At 43.1% G+C, this 16556-nt stretch overlaps 1 protein-coding gene across 1 annotated transcript in view; it reads right to left on the reverse strand.

Moving 5' to 3' along the window:
• Window positions 1–1295: 1295 nt before the first annotated feature.
• FASN (fatty acid synthase) overlaps window positions 1296–16556 on the reverse strand; it is a 38779-nt gene continuing 23518 nt past the window's right edge. The window contains exons 27-42 of the mRNA XM_026861182.1: window positions 16237–16387; window positions 15560–15738; window positions 14864–14983; window positions 14591–14713; window positions 12526–12749; window positions 12026–12227; window positions 10923–11074; window positions 10328–10419; window positions 10029–10180; window positions 9505–9747; window positions 7854–8042; window positions 7083–7310; window positions 6404–6624; window positions 5733–5831; window positions 5351–5602; window positions 1296–4260 (exon numbers count right to left, since the gene is read on the reverse strand). Coding sequence (XP_026716983.1) covers window positions 4123–4260; window positions 5351–5602; window positions 5733–5831; window positions 6404–6624; window positions 7083–7310; window positions 7854–8042; window positions 9505–9747; window positions 10029–10180; window positions 10328–10419; window positions 10923–11074; window positions 12026–12227; window positions 12526–12749; window positions 14591–14713; window positions 14864–14983; window positions 15560–15738; window positions 16237–16387 — 2765 coding nt within the window. The 3' untranslated portion in view covers window positions 1296–4122. The remainder of the gene's footprint in view (window positions 4261–5350; window positions 5603–5732; window positions 5832–6403; window positions 6625–7082; window positions 7311–7853; window positions 8043–9504; window positions 9748–10028; window positions 10181–10327; window positions 10420–10922; window positions 11075–12025; window positions 12228–12525; window positions 12750–14590; window positions 14714–14863; window positions 14984–15559; window positions 15739–16236; window positions 16388–16556) is intronic.

Here is a 16556-nt window from a genome sequence, read left to right on the forward strand (position 1 = left end):
CTGCGCACAAGAGCTCGGGCTGCGCCGGGGCGTCTCGCCCGCCCCTGGTGTCAGACGGTCGGGGCAGGGGATGCACCGGCTGACCCGAAAACAGTCACAGACGGGACAAACCCGACCGTCCTGCAGCGCTTTGTAAAGCCGCTGAGCACCGCCGGCTGAGCGCAGGGCAGGATTTCCTCTTCTCTGCCCGCACCTTCCCGAACGTCGAAAGTGCTGCAGCTCTGCTCCAGCCGAAACATCCACGTAACTTAGTCACTGGGCTTTAGATATTTTTTTCCACCAAGGGGAAAAACTCAAAATCGTTCTCCAACAAAGCGCCAGCCCCTAGGCAGGGTTCCACGTATGGTCCAACTGCTCCGTAAGTGTTAGAGCCTCCCCCGGCAGCCTTTCACAGTTCACCGGCAAAGCCCACGTTTCTTTCCCCCTCCAGAACGTTCTAGAGCCCAGGCTGTGATGAACCCTGCTGCAGGAACAGCTAAGCTTCAAGCTCTTCTGAGTCTTTTCTACCATTTTCCACTATCTTACAGAGGCGTAAAGAAGCACTTAAGCTATTTTAAATATGCAGCCTCTCCAACGCTCCATTAACACTTCTCTTTCCCTGCTCTGTTTTTTTTTTTTTTTTTCCCCCCTCTCCTTTCTTTCGACCTTGATTTGCTGGCAAGTTGTCTGACCTTCTGTTATGGTAACTTAACTAATCACAGGAGAAAAACACTTGCTTCCTTTATCACTATTCTACCTTAAATCTTTTGAGTTGTACTTGACTCGTGCTGTCTGGTAGTGCTGTTAAAGTCACCAGTTCTGTTAAACTGTGACCCTTCTTGCATTTTTTAAGTTACTGTCTTTGGCAATAGAGGTGTATTTCTTTCCCCTCAGGAAGGTGGTAGAATAGAAAATAATAGCTTTAATGCTAATGACTACATGTGCTATGTGCTATACATTCTTCCTATTAAGGCTACATTGCAGATTTAAAGTATGCTGCCCACCATTTCAGAAGAGCGATGTATTTGTGAGCATACATAAGTTTATAGGGCCACCAGGGGACTGAGTTTTTCAGTCATGAGACTAAGACCAGCATGGTGTAGAGAAGCCTGTGAGAACAGGCCACTGAAAAGGAGGATGGAAAGTGAGTATCACTTGACAAGAGACTCCCACTTCAATTTCATGTAGAAGAGTGGATGTGAAGGACTTCTGCCCTTGTCTTCTCAAAACAAACAACTGCAGTATTTGATTTTGCATTATGGTATCTTCATTCTACCTATGTCTAATCTGGCAGACTACTGAGAAACAACAAGCAGTACCAGCGCCAATAAGATTTTATTTTTGGCACACTGTATTCAGCAGCCAGTTACATAATAGGTTACAGGGCAGCAGCTCATAATTAGACAATTATGGGGGGAAAACCCCCCCAAACAAAACAACCTTCTGCTTTTCAAATTACAACCACAAGAACATTGAGAGCATATAGGCTATAAGTAATTAATGAGGAACTTCTATTACTAAACCAGTATCTTTCAAGCTTTGCTTAGATGAGACCATGCATGTTTATGTTTATACAGAGAACTTGTCCAACTCCTGCTGCAACAGCTGGAACATCATTAGTCCTTGCTCCCTCCACATCACCCATTCAGACTTGTTAAACACTTAACTGTTTGCTTAATCACTCTTTTTAGGTTTTCAATGCAACCAAGTCAAGTAGGATTCTTTCAACTCTTTCTTCAGGTCCACTACAACTGCCAGTAGTTAAATTTAAAACAAACTAACCAACCAGCCCACATTTGTTGTTTTATGTAGTATCCTATGCTGGGATGTGCTAAGTCCCATGCACGCCCAGTTCACATAGCCACTCTTACTACACTCTTACTTTGCAGCTGTAAGGCACCTCACCCTCACACATTACCCACTCCCCCCCTTCCATCACCACCTAACACCTAGTCATCATGCCTACAACTTAATAGTGTTTTTACCCATTGCCTATCTAACACTCTCAACGACCTTGAGGTAGATGCTGTTAGTACCATTTTACAGATATGGAAACTGAGGCAGTAGAATTAATGGCTTGTCCAAGACCACAACAATGGAGCCAGAATTAGAATTTGAGTGTTTCCACTTCAATCTTGTGGGCGTGTGGTTTGGTTGCATCTAAGGTACCAAAATCATGGCAACAAGAAGCCATGCTCCAGAATAATAACTCTTCTTTATTATTGATATTACTTCTACAGACTCCAAATCAGATATGCCAGCAGCAGTTTTTGCTTTACACCAAGAAATGAGAGATTCCAGATGAAATACAGGATTAAGAAATGGTGGTAGAGAATAAGACAAAAAGCCAACCAGTGATCAATTCTGTTTAATACTAGGAAAACCAAAGAGAAAAAGACACTCTTCAGACCAAAAATCATTAAAAAAAAAAAAGAAAGAAAAAGAACAAGACTTATTTTGGAAATGCTGTAAGATGACATTATGTTGGTTTTATTTCAGATTTCACAAAAGAAATACTTTATAAAACTAAAACCAGTTAACCCAGCCACTATCAACAGAGGGTGGTATAAGCAAAAGACACTAGGTCAGAACCTGCAGTGAAGAGCCACCCATTGCTGTCACTGGAATGCTCCTGTACTGCACCACGATACGTCATGGGGGATGGAGGTGGAGAGAACTGGGGTTTTACGGCAGTTCTGAGGGGCAAAATAGCTCCTCCCTAGTTTGTGTTTTGTTGCTACCGGGGTCTCCTCTGTATCATAAGTGTATCAAGGATTTACTGATTTCAGAAAGGACAGATCCAGCATAGCAAAGGCAAGAAATTTTTAAATTGAATTTTATGTAAGTTTCCTTTAAAAATGTACTATATCTTAAAATCATACCATCAAACTGATTACTTAGTTAACTTATGTGGGATCTCCAGTCTCATTACTGAGAGGAAAATTAATATACAAGGCTTAAGCAAGCCCTGTGCTAAGGAAAATATACAGGGGCTTTGGGCAGATGCTTGTATGTTTGCCTGAGCTTTGGTTATGGGAGAGCAGGAGCAGGAGGATTTGTTCAGTTATCGCTGAAGAATTCTATTTCCCCGTCCCCTGTTCCAAATGTCTGGTTGGGTGGTGAGACTGGAGGTGGAAGGGAATAAGGTAAACAATAGTCTTAATGCTTTAACTAAGGTTCTGATACAGCAGAATACAGAACCTTGCACAAACATAAACAAAGTACCTGCCTAGAGACAGCTTTGCCTGTTTTTTAATCACACCCAAGTTAAGGCTGTTCAGTACAGTGGCATCTGTCAAACCATCCACCCTTCCCACACCCCTCTCTCTCCTCAGAGGAGTGGATGATGGCAAGAACCCTCCCTTCTACCTTTTCCTCTCTGGGCAGGACACTGGGACAAAGAGAAGAAGAAAAAACCAAAACAAACAAAACCAGACTGTTCCAAAGATACACTTTGGTTTAACGAATGGGCAACTTCCCCCTGTAAAATAAACCTTCCCCTCCAGAAAGGGATGTTTCTTTCTCCTATAACCCACGATAAATTAAAACCAAGTAAGAAGTTTCTGGTTTGACACAATAAATACTTAGAATATATGAAATTAAAAAAATATAGTTACAAAAGCCTCAATGGAATTCTCTTTCTGACCTAACTACAGACAGATTCTTCACAGACAAAAGCTATCTCCGAAATCAGCTGCAGCTCCTCTCCCTGCTCACTGGGCTTGGTCAACAAGTGCTATCACATACCCTTTGGAATACTGTTAAGACAAAACAACATAGAGCACAAGAAACCTACTCCTAGGTTTGTTTTTCATACTGCCAAGGGTATAAGAAGCAACCATTGGTGGGGTACCCTCATAGCAGTGCACAGTGACAGAGTCACAGCACTAGAGTAACACAGGACAGGGATACTAGGGGAAAACAAAGCATAGGAAGGGAAGGAGGAGAGAGAACCCGTGAAAGCTGAGAAAGGAAAAGATGAGCAAAAGAGAGAGAGAAAAAGACCAATGAAGTTCAGCTGGACTCCCCAGTTCTGGCAGCAGAGCAGATGAGATGTTGAACAACAGGAAGAGTTCCTTGGGGTCTGTCATAACAAGGAATATTGTTGGCATTTTCTTCACCATTACAGTAAGTAAGCAGAATTTAACCCTCTCTGACACTGACACGTGGCTCTGCCAGTGAGCTGTGGATGATCCCAATAATGGATTCAACACCATCTCCCTCCAATAAGGTGCGGTGATCCCCTTCAATAATATGGACAGATACTTTCCCATCGCATACCTGCATGGATATGAAAAAGAAAAACTTTACATTCAAAATTTACAACCAGCTGGCCATCTAGCTGTTTTGGCTTTGTCAGTCTTCTAAGTTAGTCATAGTTTATACACCACTGTCTCTATCAAACTCAGCTGAAAGCAGCACCAGTTTTACTCTGACACATTTTCATACATCAGCTGCAGGGCACTGTTTGGAACCAGTGTTTTAAAGCGTGATAGTTGGACAACCTGGCAGGCGATCCACTCAGATATAAGGTGGGCAGGAAGCCAACCAACTGATACTCACAGAGTAGTGTACCTACAATATCAAAGAACGAATGACAAAGTAGCTACTTCCAAGCCCTTAAGAAGACCAGATAACACTCCCCTCCACCTAATCTTTCTCCCACCACCATGAATCTTCCTTTAAGATCATTATGCAACTTTAATAACATACAAGTTGGCCTGGAATCAATAATGGATGTAAGTTAGAAGCAGGAAGGTAATTCTGAAAAATCACTTCCTTTACCCTGGTATCTGTACCACAATGTAAGACACTTAACCCTTTTACATGAACAAGGGCTAAAGAAGAGTGGCTTTATCTGGACTGCAGGCCAAAACCCCAAGTTTTTCAGGCCCACAAGAAACGCACATGCTAACTTATAAGTGATCCACAGAAGCTAACTAAGAAAAAGCCACCTCTGCTGTCAGGAGGCTGACACTTGCTCTTTAAAAGTCTGCCCTCATGCAATGGACAAACTTTAGGGGTCTACAGTTAAAGGAGGAGACCAAAAATTACTTCTGTGAAGTTACTCTCATTTAACATCTTTATTATCTAAAGAGCTGCAAGAATCAGCTAGAGAAAACAATTATCCAGTATAGATGGCCAGACATTCTCCGGGACCTCATTACCCTGAGAAAACACCGGGAACCCATCAACTCTTTTGCTTTTGGGGACTTTTAATTCTTGTTAGAGCACAATAGCTGCAGAATGACAATTTCTTTCATGTTGGTTTTGTCCCTTCTCCCTCAGTAAGGATCATTTTCCATGCTTTTCTTTTGCTGCCCCAAGTATCAGGAGAACCTCAACAGTCACCAGTGGGCCTCAGACTTACCTCTGAGAGTCTGTAGTCTCCACCCAGACCTTCTTCATATTCATTGTGAGACTTTGCCCGCATCAGTGTCACATTCCCATGATACTTGGACTCTGGTATATACTTGTCAGCAGCCTTCAGTTTATGGTAAAAGGAAGCAGCAGCAAAGTTGAGTGCTTCACGATTGATATTTGTATGAATCTGAGTTATCAGGTCTGCAGCAGCATTCACACGAGCCTCCAGATCTTTCAGGGGCAGAAGAACCTCCAGCAGCTGGAAATATTAACATTTTTTTTTCTATTAGTCTCACTATCTGAGAATCCAACTCCATTAAATAAAAAAAACACATCCCTCTTGGGCAACATAAAGAGGTATTAAAAAAAAAAAGAAAGAGAAACATTACCTTATTGTATTCAATGCCTGTAAATTGCTGAACAAAGGCACATAGTGCTTCAGTCTCCAATGCAGCCTCATTTCCTTGGGTGAGTTTGGCTCTGTAGCTCTGGAAGAGAGAGAGGAATAAAATACAAACATGAGAGGGATATGCTGAATGCTAGATAAAAACAGTTACAGAACAAAGGGCTTCAAACTGGGAAAAATGGAGGGGGGAAAAAAAAAGAAAGAAAAAAAAAAGGATACACTGAAGCTTGCAGTGGGGGACGACAATCCCTTGAGGTCAGATTAGAAAGCAAATCCACAGGTGGCGATTGCCAAGTGCCTAGTATCCTCTAGAAAGTACAACAAAAATGGAAAGGAAAGCTTAAGCGAGGTTTCCTTGTTTTCCTACATGCAGATCTTGTCTTGCAGGCTTCATGATCTTCCAGGAGATGTACAATTATTATGATTTATCATAGCAAGAGCAACATTGGTATCCTAGCCCTTGCCAGTTAATGAAGACCACCCCCCATATGCTTCCATCCTTAAGACATCCCTAAGGATCCACTGTCTACAGCTGTCTCCCAACTCCCCTGCCAGCTTTTCCCATGGCTCACACCTAGAATAGTAAGCTCCCAGAACATGAGCCTGATAACACAGGATGGTCCCCAGACAAAAGATTTTCTTTGTGTCTCTTACCTGAGTGTATGCTGCCACAAAGGAATGAGACCCATCAAAGAGGAATAAACTGTTGAGAGCATGGGAAGCAATTTGTTGTGCTTGCAGCTGGGAGCACATTTCAAAGGCTACACAGGCACCGAAGGAATATCCAGCAATGCAGTAAGGTCCTTCAGGTTGTATCTGCTTCATACAGTCAATGTAATAGGCTGCCAGGCTCTGTATGCTGTCCAAGGGAGCAGCTAGAACATGGGAGTGAGTTAGAAACATGACAACTCGGTGAAGAGACGCTGGCAGAGACAATTACATTTTCATGAGCTGAAATGAGCTCATGAGTTTCACCCAACCCTACTGGAAACATCCAGGTTATTTTGAAAACAATTTTCCAAATTAGGGTTAGAAACTTACATTTTGGACAAGGAACAGTAATGTTTCTGGCTTTCCAAAGACAAACAGAACAGCATGCCTTGTTTTTCTCCTGCACGCTTATCTGCTGGCACGGACTCCAGCAACACCCTGAGTCCCATTTCCCCATACATAAACTCTTCAATCTAACTTAGTACTTCTCTTGTTACCCTATGCAGACTACAGGGGTACTGAAGCTTGATCCTCCAAGTTTAAGAGTCTAGAAACAAAGCTCTCTCTAAGGCAACTAAAATTCAGAAAATTACAAAATCAAGATGCTGAAGAACTGAAATACCTTTTGTGCACTGGAGCCCATAGCAGGGCATATGAAGCCTGGAGGCAAGAGTGTAGAAAACTGCAATGGACCCTTCAATGGGGTGAACAAGGAAAAGAGGCCGCTCTGTGCTCTGAACATCATTGAGACGGGTGACCGTTGGCCCTTCTGGATTCACCAACAAGTTGTTCAAATCCAGTTTTGGAGGTTCACCTGGGCCTGTCTTCATGGGTTGGGATGGCTTCAGCTCTTTGAAGGGAAGCACAAACACAGTTAGATTCAGGATCAGTCTTGGTCACGTAGCCATAGTCCTAAAGGAGAATTGCAGGGCTGCTCCAGATTAGCTCTTGGCTCACTAAATCATCAGGGCACAGACATAGGGATCTTCCCATTGTCAGCTGCTCTGCAGCAACTGCATGTGCTTTTAGCTTACAGTAAGCATGACACTACACTGCGTGTTCCTCAGGTAAAAGGCCTCAAATTACATCCTGCATACAGCTGCATGAGAACACTCATGCAGGCAGATACTAGCCAGGCGCAAAAGCGGCTTTCATGCTCTTTCTTACACCCTGGCCTCCAGAAATGATGGGCCTGACCCAACGGTCAATGCACTTCAGTAATATGTCTGTCACTTAAAAGCTCTTCAGCTATAACCTTATTTCATGATCTTATTTCATGATTTTATAGAGGCTCATGTCACTAGAGATGAAAGCAACAGATTGGGAGCTTAATTGTGTGGGCTCAGGTGACTGGTGGCAACCCTAATCCAGACACTATATACACTGTATATACCCTCTGCTGTCCCGGACTTGGAGGAAAGTTCACGCAGTTTGTTGATTGTAAGGAGTCGAATTTCTCTCATGGTCATAATGATGTCATAGTCTCTCTCCAGTGTCTGGCGCACTTCCACACCCATCAAGGAATCCAAGCCCAAGTCTGCCAATGAACTCTCAGCATTCAGACTGCTCACGTCACGGACACCTGAGAAAGAACAGCACGCTAACAAAAGGCCGATTTCTCTTCAGCTTTAGGTCTCTCTAGCAGTCTTCTCAGCTTCCTTCTTTCTCCTAAAACCTGAAAAAACTGCAGCTACAGAGAACCTTTCAGGATCATCTAATGCTTTCACAAGTCATCTCTTCTACAACCCACATCTGGTCATGTAGGACCTAGTCTTTAGAGTATGTGTTAAATGGGCACAGCTTTGTGACAGGGGATACGTTAGTCCCAGCTAAATAGCTGTGAACATTGTCACTTCAGCTCTAGGCCAAGTTCAGAGCAGTCAGCTAGAAGAATTTCACATACTGGAGGGCTCTAACTGAAACTGCAGTCCTAGACTTCAACTAATCCTCAGCTACAACATAAAATGAAACAGTTATCAGTGTCGATGATGGTTGACTGCAACACTTGACCTCTATCACACTGGAGGATGCAGTGATTCCTCTAGTCTTTATCATCTCTTCCCCTTCAGTTTTCACACTGTTCAAGTCCCTCACCCTCTCCTTACCTGTAAAAGACTTCTTATAATTACACTTGAATCTACAGCTCTTCCTCCTCTCCTTCACCTGGTGCTTCCCCATGTTGTCACACTTCCCACCATCAGGCTTCTTACTAGCTTCTCCCTTTCTTGTCCTCACACACTCTCTCCTTCCAATCTAACCCTACAGCTGGTACAATTTCCCAGACACTTTCCTATGACTTCTAAAAGACATGACTGTTCTGAGGTCAGATCTGCTGTCAGTTACTGCATGCAATTCCTTAAGTAATACTCACTAGATTGTCAGTACCTCTTCTGGTAGAAAACAAAGAATCAGTACGCTCTTCTGTTTGCAGAAGAGACAACTGAAGTGGGACATAGTAGGAGTTGACAGAGACCAGCAGACCCAATGGTAAAAGGAAGCAGGTTCAGAACAGACAACAGGTCATGGTTAAGCTGTGGTTAATAGATGTTCACATGGGATGATGGACAAAGCTGGTAAGAGAATACTCTATTGATCAGTCCCTAAGTACATAAAAGCTACTTTCTGCAGCATGGGGACATCCCAAGCTGAACATTTGAAAGCTGGAATAGTACTCAGGGTTAGTCATGTATTTGCCTTATTATGTGTTGTCACAGAATTTTGCTGCTGGGGGTTCTTCCTGTTGATCCCCCATTTGGAGAAAGGTACCAGTCCACGCTAAACAAAACCCAAGACAAGTATGTGTGCATGTGCATGTAAACACACCCAGGGAGAAAAGCCCACACTGAAGAAAAACTGATTATTGGAGAGGAAGAGCAGTGTAAAGAAAAAAAAAAAACCCAAACAGTCCCAACACCACCACCACACCCACACCACAGGGTATCAGGAGACACTGAACGGAAGGAACACCTACAGCAGCACCACTGGTTCCCAAAAGCACTGAGATGACAGACACTGCCCAGCAGGGCTTGTCTGAGTGCACTTACCCAGGATGTGAGCGACAGCTTCTACAAGATCCCGCTGGCTGCTTCCTTCAGTTTTCACAGAGATTTTCTCTGCTAGGACAAAACTGGACATGACAGGATGAGGTTGATTCAGGAAGGTATCAAGCACCTCCAGGCATGAGCTGATTTGCTGGGGAATGGTTCCCCCAACCACAATCTCTCTGTTTCCCATTGTCTTCAGAAGGATACCCACATCACCAATGGCTCCCCACTGGATTGCCAGGCCTGGAGGAGAAGTCAGAAGAAAGAACACACTAGGCAACTAACCAATGCACATGGCAGCAATAAAAAAAGAGTTAAAAACCAGCTAAGCAAAGGGCTGCATTTCCTTTGTACTGTTAAATGGTCACTGTTCATTCACACATGAATGACTCAGGTTAACAGCTGAGAGGAAACAGCATTAAACATTCATTATCACTCCAGACAAGTGCACAAGTTTCTGGTGAGCTGTTTTTGCTCTGATGTTTAGTGAGATAGGTTATTCTGCATGAGTAAAATCACCTTACCTGGGAGTCCATCATGATGTCGTTGCTCACAGATACGCTCCATGGTAGAATTGGCAAAGCCATAATTACTTTGCCCAGCATTTCCTCTTCCACAGCTTACAGAGGAGAACACAACAAAATAGTCCAGGTCTGGACATTTCTTACGAGTCACCCTTGGAGCACAGCAGGAGAGAGAAACGCTATCAGGAAAACCTGCTACGTGTTACCATAGAACACTAGCACGAGACTAAAATGACTAAGTTTGGTCATCTCTGTGACCATAAAAGCAGTTTGTATTTGACCCTGCTACAGACACTTACCAATCCAAATGAAGGGTTCCTGAATACTTGGGCTTGTTGACCTCCCAGAATAATTCTGGGGTCTGATTTTCAATCATGCCATCTCTAAGGACCTATTGGGGGAGGGGGAGAGAGAAAAGAAAATTTTAAAAAGGGGCAGTTTCAGTGTCTCCCGTTTCTAAGTTTAAATTTGCCATGTGGTTTGAGATATGAGAGGATATCACTACACAATGCATTTTTGTAACTTTACAGTACAGACATATTCTGAATGTGCTGAAATACGCAAGGACAACATGGCTTTCAGTAAGTGCTTTTTTCAGTACTGCCACTGCAGCCTTCAACTAGCAAGTTCTGTATGGGATTTTTCTTGTCCTCAGGGTTCATGGGCAAGATTCGTCTTATCCCAGAAGTGAGCTCACTGGCCACATACTGTTGCTTCCCAAGTCAAGGGGCCAGACCCATAAGCCTTTAGCCCCCAGGTAAGGCCAAAACAAAGTGTCCTTTGAAACACAAAGAAGCAATCGAAAACTGTTATGAAGCCTGATTGCCCTCAATAAAAAAAAGTCACTTGAATGGCTGCTGTCTCTTACAGGTCCTGAGCATTTCTGTCACTTACCACAGCCAAATTAAAGATGCCTCCAACTGGGCCAAGCTGCAAAGCTTCTTCTATCAATAGCTGTGTTCCTTCTAGTGTTCCGATATCACTGGTAGATACCAACACTTGGATCCCCAGTGCCTTCCACTCTCTAACACGTTTAGCCTGGTAACCTACAAAAAATGAAGGCTTTGGTTAACCTGCTCCTTACCCTTTTCTGACTAGATAGGGACTGAACAGCTAAATAATTCCTGATTCAACTACAAGAAGAAAATTGGATAAAACTTGAATAGTAGATAGAAATCACTTTGTTTCAGAAATATTCTAAATAGATCAAAAGTGGAGAACAGGGTCAGGAGAAGGTAAGGCAGTGACAGGAAGAAAAAGTGTAACAGTGAAGGGAAATTAACAGGAATTTGGGTACTGGGACAGGAAAGAACGGCCACATTAGCGCAAGACAACAGATTATAGTAGCATAGCTAGATCTTCAGAAGTATTTGATCTCCGTGTTTGCACAAGTGGTGCAGTTTTGAACTTGCCAATAGAAAGGAGAAGTCTGTAGAGACAGAAGGAAGTTTGGTTATGACAAACTACCACTGATAAGAAATCTCAGTGCTGCCATTGTAATCTAACAGCTTAAATGGAGTAAAAATGCTTACTGATGTTATCAGTTAGTAGGGTACATCTTTACAGATGAGCTATCTGAAGGACCAAGAGCAAATATCCACACACACAACTTGAGGGACAGAGTATCAAGGAGTTTATAGGCCTTTCCTTGAGGCATGTGATCCACCAGCCGCTGGACAAGTCAGGGAGGTAGCCAGATACAGGCTTTGTAGAGGGGTAAAAGTAAAGCTGCACAAAAAATCCTGGGTAAGGGAGAAAATGGGTTGATAGAATTAGGAAGCATAAAAAAGAGGAAGTAGTTGGAGAAAAGTCAAGTTAAAAGATACTTCCTATTTTAGAATAAAGGGGACAATAGCTTGTTTGAAGTGAGAAAATACATACATGAGAGAAAAGAAAAGAAATCAAGACATTATGACACTTAAAAACAGAGAGAAACTACAAATCGAGGTTTGTCGAAAGGCAGTCGCATTCACCTTTCCTTTACAATTTTTGCTTACCAGTTCGTATGCCAGAACGAGATGTCAGTATAAGTTTCTGTGCTCCTCTCTCAACCAGCCACTGTGCCAACTCAAGCCCAAATCCTCCTAGGCCCCCTGTGATGATGTAAGACTTGGTAGATGGGCAGGAGGTTCGGGAGATGGCAGAGATTTTAACTGGTTCAGGCCTTCCTAAAGGATGTTCCTTTTCCTCTTCTTGGACCTTTGCCCCACAAGTGAAAAAAAAAGAAAAAAAAAAGAAAAAAAAAAGTAGTTAAGATTGGCTACACAATGCATTTCTTATCGTTCCATGCTACGTTCCTCCAGTCAATGGGAATGAATCCCTTGGAATCAGAGTGACAGACCTGACAGATAAATTTGTTACAGTGTCAGCAGTAAAAACACTAACCCTGGGCTGTCCTAGCTATACAGCTTCAACCTGGACTGGACCAAAATATCCAATATAGCCACCTAGAGAGGATGACAGATGCATCAGAGAATCAAAGTCGTTATCTCATTACCTTGATCATGACTTTGCCAATATGTTTTCCTTGTGCCATGAACCTGAAGGCAGCTTCTACCTCTTCTTTGTTGAAGACTGTGCTCCTCAGGGGCTTTACTACACCATCTTTTATGCCTTTCTTCAACAACTCTGATACTAGTTCCCACTCCTGGTTTCCCGCATCAAAGATTGCATCTAGTAGTATCCCATGAAATGCCACGTTCTTGAGGAAGACAGCCATTCCTAGAAAAAGCAACTGGGTTATGACCTGATACTGCTGACATTTCAAAACAGTCTATCTTCTGCTTCAGAAACATTTTTGCAGAGGTCAGCAGTGCAAGACTGAGGAGTAAAGCAGTCATTAGCTGCTAGAATTATACATTTTCCAAACTCCTCCCTGCATATACTCTCTAAATGCTATATTAGTTAGGTTGTTCTCAGACCAGTTTAACAGAAATTCCACTCTCAAAAATAGTGAATCAAGAGGGCAAGTTATAATATGGTCAGTCTGATAAACTTGCTATATGCAGTCATTCTACAACAGGAGAACATTCTTGTCATTTTTCACTAACACATCACATTACAACATTCCAATTTGTTTTCCAATCCAAGAGTTTCCAGTTCCAATTCCAATCCAGATTAATCTTGCCCAAGTCCCATCAAAAACTGGAAGGTGCTGTTGACTCTCTCGAGGGACTTTCAAGGCCTTGCAGAGAGGTGTGGATAGACTGGATCATTGGGCAGTCAGTGACATGAAATTTAGCAAGAACGAATATTGAATTCTGTACCTGAGAGCGAGTAATGCCAGATACAAGCATAAACTGGGAGGAGTGGCTGGAGAGCAGCCCTGCGGGGAGGGCTCTGGGGGTGCTGCGGGGCAGGAGCCGGCACCGTGCCCTGGCACCAGGAGGGCAACCAGCATCCTGAGGCATCAAACCCAGCATGGCCACGCAGGAGAGAGGGCAGTGTCCTCACCTGGGGCACCGTGCAGGTCGGGGCCCTCAATTTAAAAGGGATGTGAAGGTACTTGAGTGCATCCAGAGGAGGGGGCAGAGCAGCTGGTGAAGGGCTGGAAGGCGCAGCTAACAACTTCAGGTTTGTCTAGTCTGGAGAGAAGGGGGCTGAGGGGCAACCTCATTGCTCCCTGCAGTTTCCTGAGGAGGGGACATGGAAAGGGAGGTGCTGAGCTCTGCTCCCTGGGATCCAGTGGTAGGACATGTGGAAATGGCTCAAAGCTGCATCAGGGGCGGTTCAGACTAGATATTAGGAAACATTTCTTTACTTAAAGGGTGATCAAGCACTGGAACAGACCTCCTAGAGAGGTGGCTGAGGCACCATTGCCTGTTGGTGTTTAAGAGGCATTTGGAAAATGCCCTTAAATAATACACTTTAATTTTTGATCAGCCCTGAAGCAGTCGGGCAACTGGACTAGACGATGGTTGCAGAACCCTTCCAACTGGAACTATCATATTCTATTAAAAATGGCACAGATACTTAGTGAAACAACAAGTTAAGGTTCTTGCAGGATCAGGTTCTCTGTAGGTATCTGAGCAATTCCAATTACTTTCACTCTACAAACAATCAAGTTTACCCAGAACAGAGAGCAAACCTGCAGCTTGTACAGCTATGAACTTCATTTGCTAAGTTTTACAGTGCACTCAGACATTACAAATGGATGTTACATCCCAAAAAGTTTAGAAGTCCAACAGATCTATGAAACCTGCAAGCTACCAGACACAGCGGTAAAGAGAGCCACAGCGAAGTGAATGCTGCTTCTTACTGTCTTCCTGCCCAAACACTTTGTAGGCAACTTGTCATATACTGGTTTTAAAGACTCTGAGGAAGAGTTATTAAAAATTTATTTTGCAAGTTTTATGCAGGCTTCCAGAAAAATACAGAGTGCCCTGCTTCTCCAAGAAGCTATTTGTTGAAAAGACCACATAAATTGTTAGTGATAAAGTGTTAGTATTCCAGCTAAAAGCTTTTCTAAATTTGAAGATTAGTCTGTGTTAAGATAGTATATATGTTGTACTGTCATGCTTGCTTAAACCTAATGAGATATATTGCCTGATGCCCCATCTTACCAAGCTGACTGTTGTTAGACAGATCAAATTTGCCTATTTCCAAAAAGCGCCCATGTCGTGCAAGACAACGCAGACTGGCTTGGAGCTTCTCTTCTGCCAAGGAATTTAACACGAGGTTGACACCTGCAATGAAAGGAGAAGCAACTATTTAATAAACTCAACTCTCTTAAGAGTCTTACCCTGTTATTCTAGTGACTCATTTTGTCTTTAGAAAGTGGAACTGCAGAGTGTGGCATAACTGACAAAAGAAGGAAAAATATTGCTTGAACTAACCTTTTCCATTGGTAACTCGCAGTATATGTTGCTCAAAGGTAGTATTTCGGGAGCTAGCAAAGCTGTTAGCATCCAGCTGTGGGAATCTTGCTTGGAGATACTCGCGTTTCTCAGCGGAGCCTGAAGTAGAGGACAGGTTGAATGATGCCAGTGCTCTTACTTTTTTTTTTTTTTTTTTTTTAATGTTGAAACAGCTCACTTTCATCTGCACATCTTTTTCCAAGGACTTTAAGTCTGAGCAGCCATCAAGCACTTGCTTCAAAGCTCGCAGGCTCTCAAGGTATCAAACCTTAGGACAAAGGCTGCCTAGTTGTTACTGCTCATTTATGAGCTAGAGCAAGGACAGAAACAGACCAAGCCTTACAATGCATAGACATTATTTGATCACATTACTGAATTTAAAATGAAGAAGCCTTGATCTTCTTTTGTACTTTTGATTATATAGTGTACAGAGGTAGATAAATTTGTCTGTGCTGTGGAATCTTCAAGCACACAGTCAGTAGCTGTATTTATCATGTATCATATTCTCAGTCTAGGAACTAGATCAAAATTACAGGAGATCATATTGGGGGACAAAAGTATATACATAAATATGTATTTTTATATATAAACACGTGTGTGCACACACACTTCCTCTCTCTATGATATATATGTAATTATTTTTCCCCCTCATAACACTGGGCCCTCAGTACTCACCTACAGTAGCAAAGACACGGCAGCCCATGCTCAGGGCAATGGCAATGGCTGCTTGGCCCACACCTCCTGAGCCAGAGTGAATAAGGACACTCTCACCCTTCTTCATACCACCTCGAACCACCAAAGCATAATAAGCAGTGGCATAAACCACGGGCACTGAAGCTGCTTCTTCCAGAGTCCTAAGAAACAAAATGGAAGAGAGAAGGTATCTTTAGCCTTGGAAAAGACTACTAGATTCTCCCAATGAAATTCGCTTTTCTCCAGTGGAAAGGTTAAACTGCTGAGATAGACCAGAAAGTATAAAGAGTTCTCAAGCGTACAGCAGACTGCCACAGCTGCCAAGCACCAACAAGAGTCTTATCCTTCTGCAGAAATATTTCAGTAACTAACCAGTAACATAACTAACACCAAAATCCCAGTGTATGCTGAAACATGTGGAGCTAAGAGCCCAAGAGATGAGAACCTTGTGCAAGACACTGTACAAAAACTAGTGCAACTCCTGCAGGGAATCTAAGCCAGATCCTACAGCTGCTCAGGAGACTACAGCTCTGATGTTATTTCCCAGAGGGAATCTACCCACTGTGCAGCAGTCTGGGCTGATCAGGGTTGTCATCAGCCTCAGGCAGGAAGACAAATCTTAACCACATACACAAACCAGAAAACAGAAGTTGACCTACCAGTTCTTAGGCACCTCCCACAGAAACCTTTTGTCACAGTCTACCACTGTAGCCAGCCCCTTTGCCGGCAGCAATCCCATCACCCTTCTTCCAGCCAGGTCCCGTCCGGAGAACTCCATGCCCAACATGCACTGCTGTAAAGCCCAGTTACCTGGAAGAACGTTAGAATCTTTTACAAAGGAAATTTATCTTCTAAAATCCCTTAGTCAAGAATTTACTACAACAGTAATCCCTAAAAGTTAGAACCTCAGAGACGGAAAGAGCCTGGGATTTATCTACTATGTGCAAAGTTCATAAGCCACCACAGTTAATTTCTTACT

The sequence above is a fragment of the Athene cunicularia genome (genome assembly GCF_003259725.1).
Source record: "Athene cunicularia isolate RWA chromosome 18 unlocalized genomic scaffold, athCun1 chr18_part1, whole genome shotgun sequence".
Taxonomy (NCBI): Eukaryota; Metazoa; Chordata; class Aves; order Strigiformes; family Strigidae; genus Athene; species Athene cunicularia.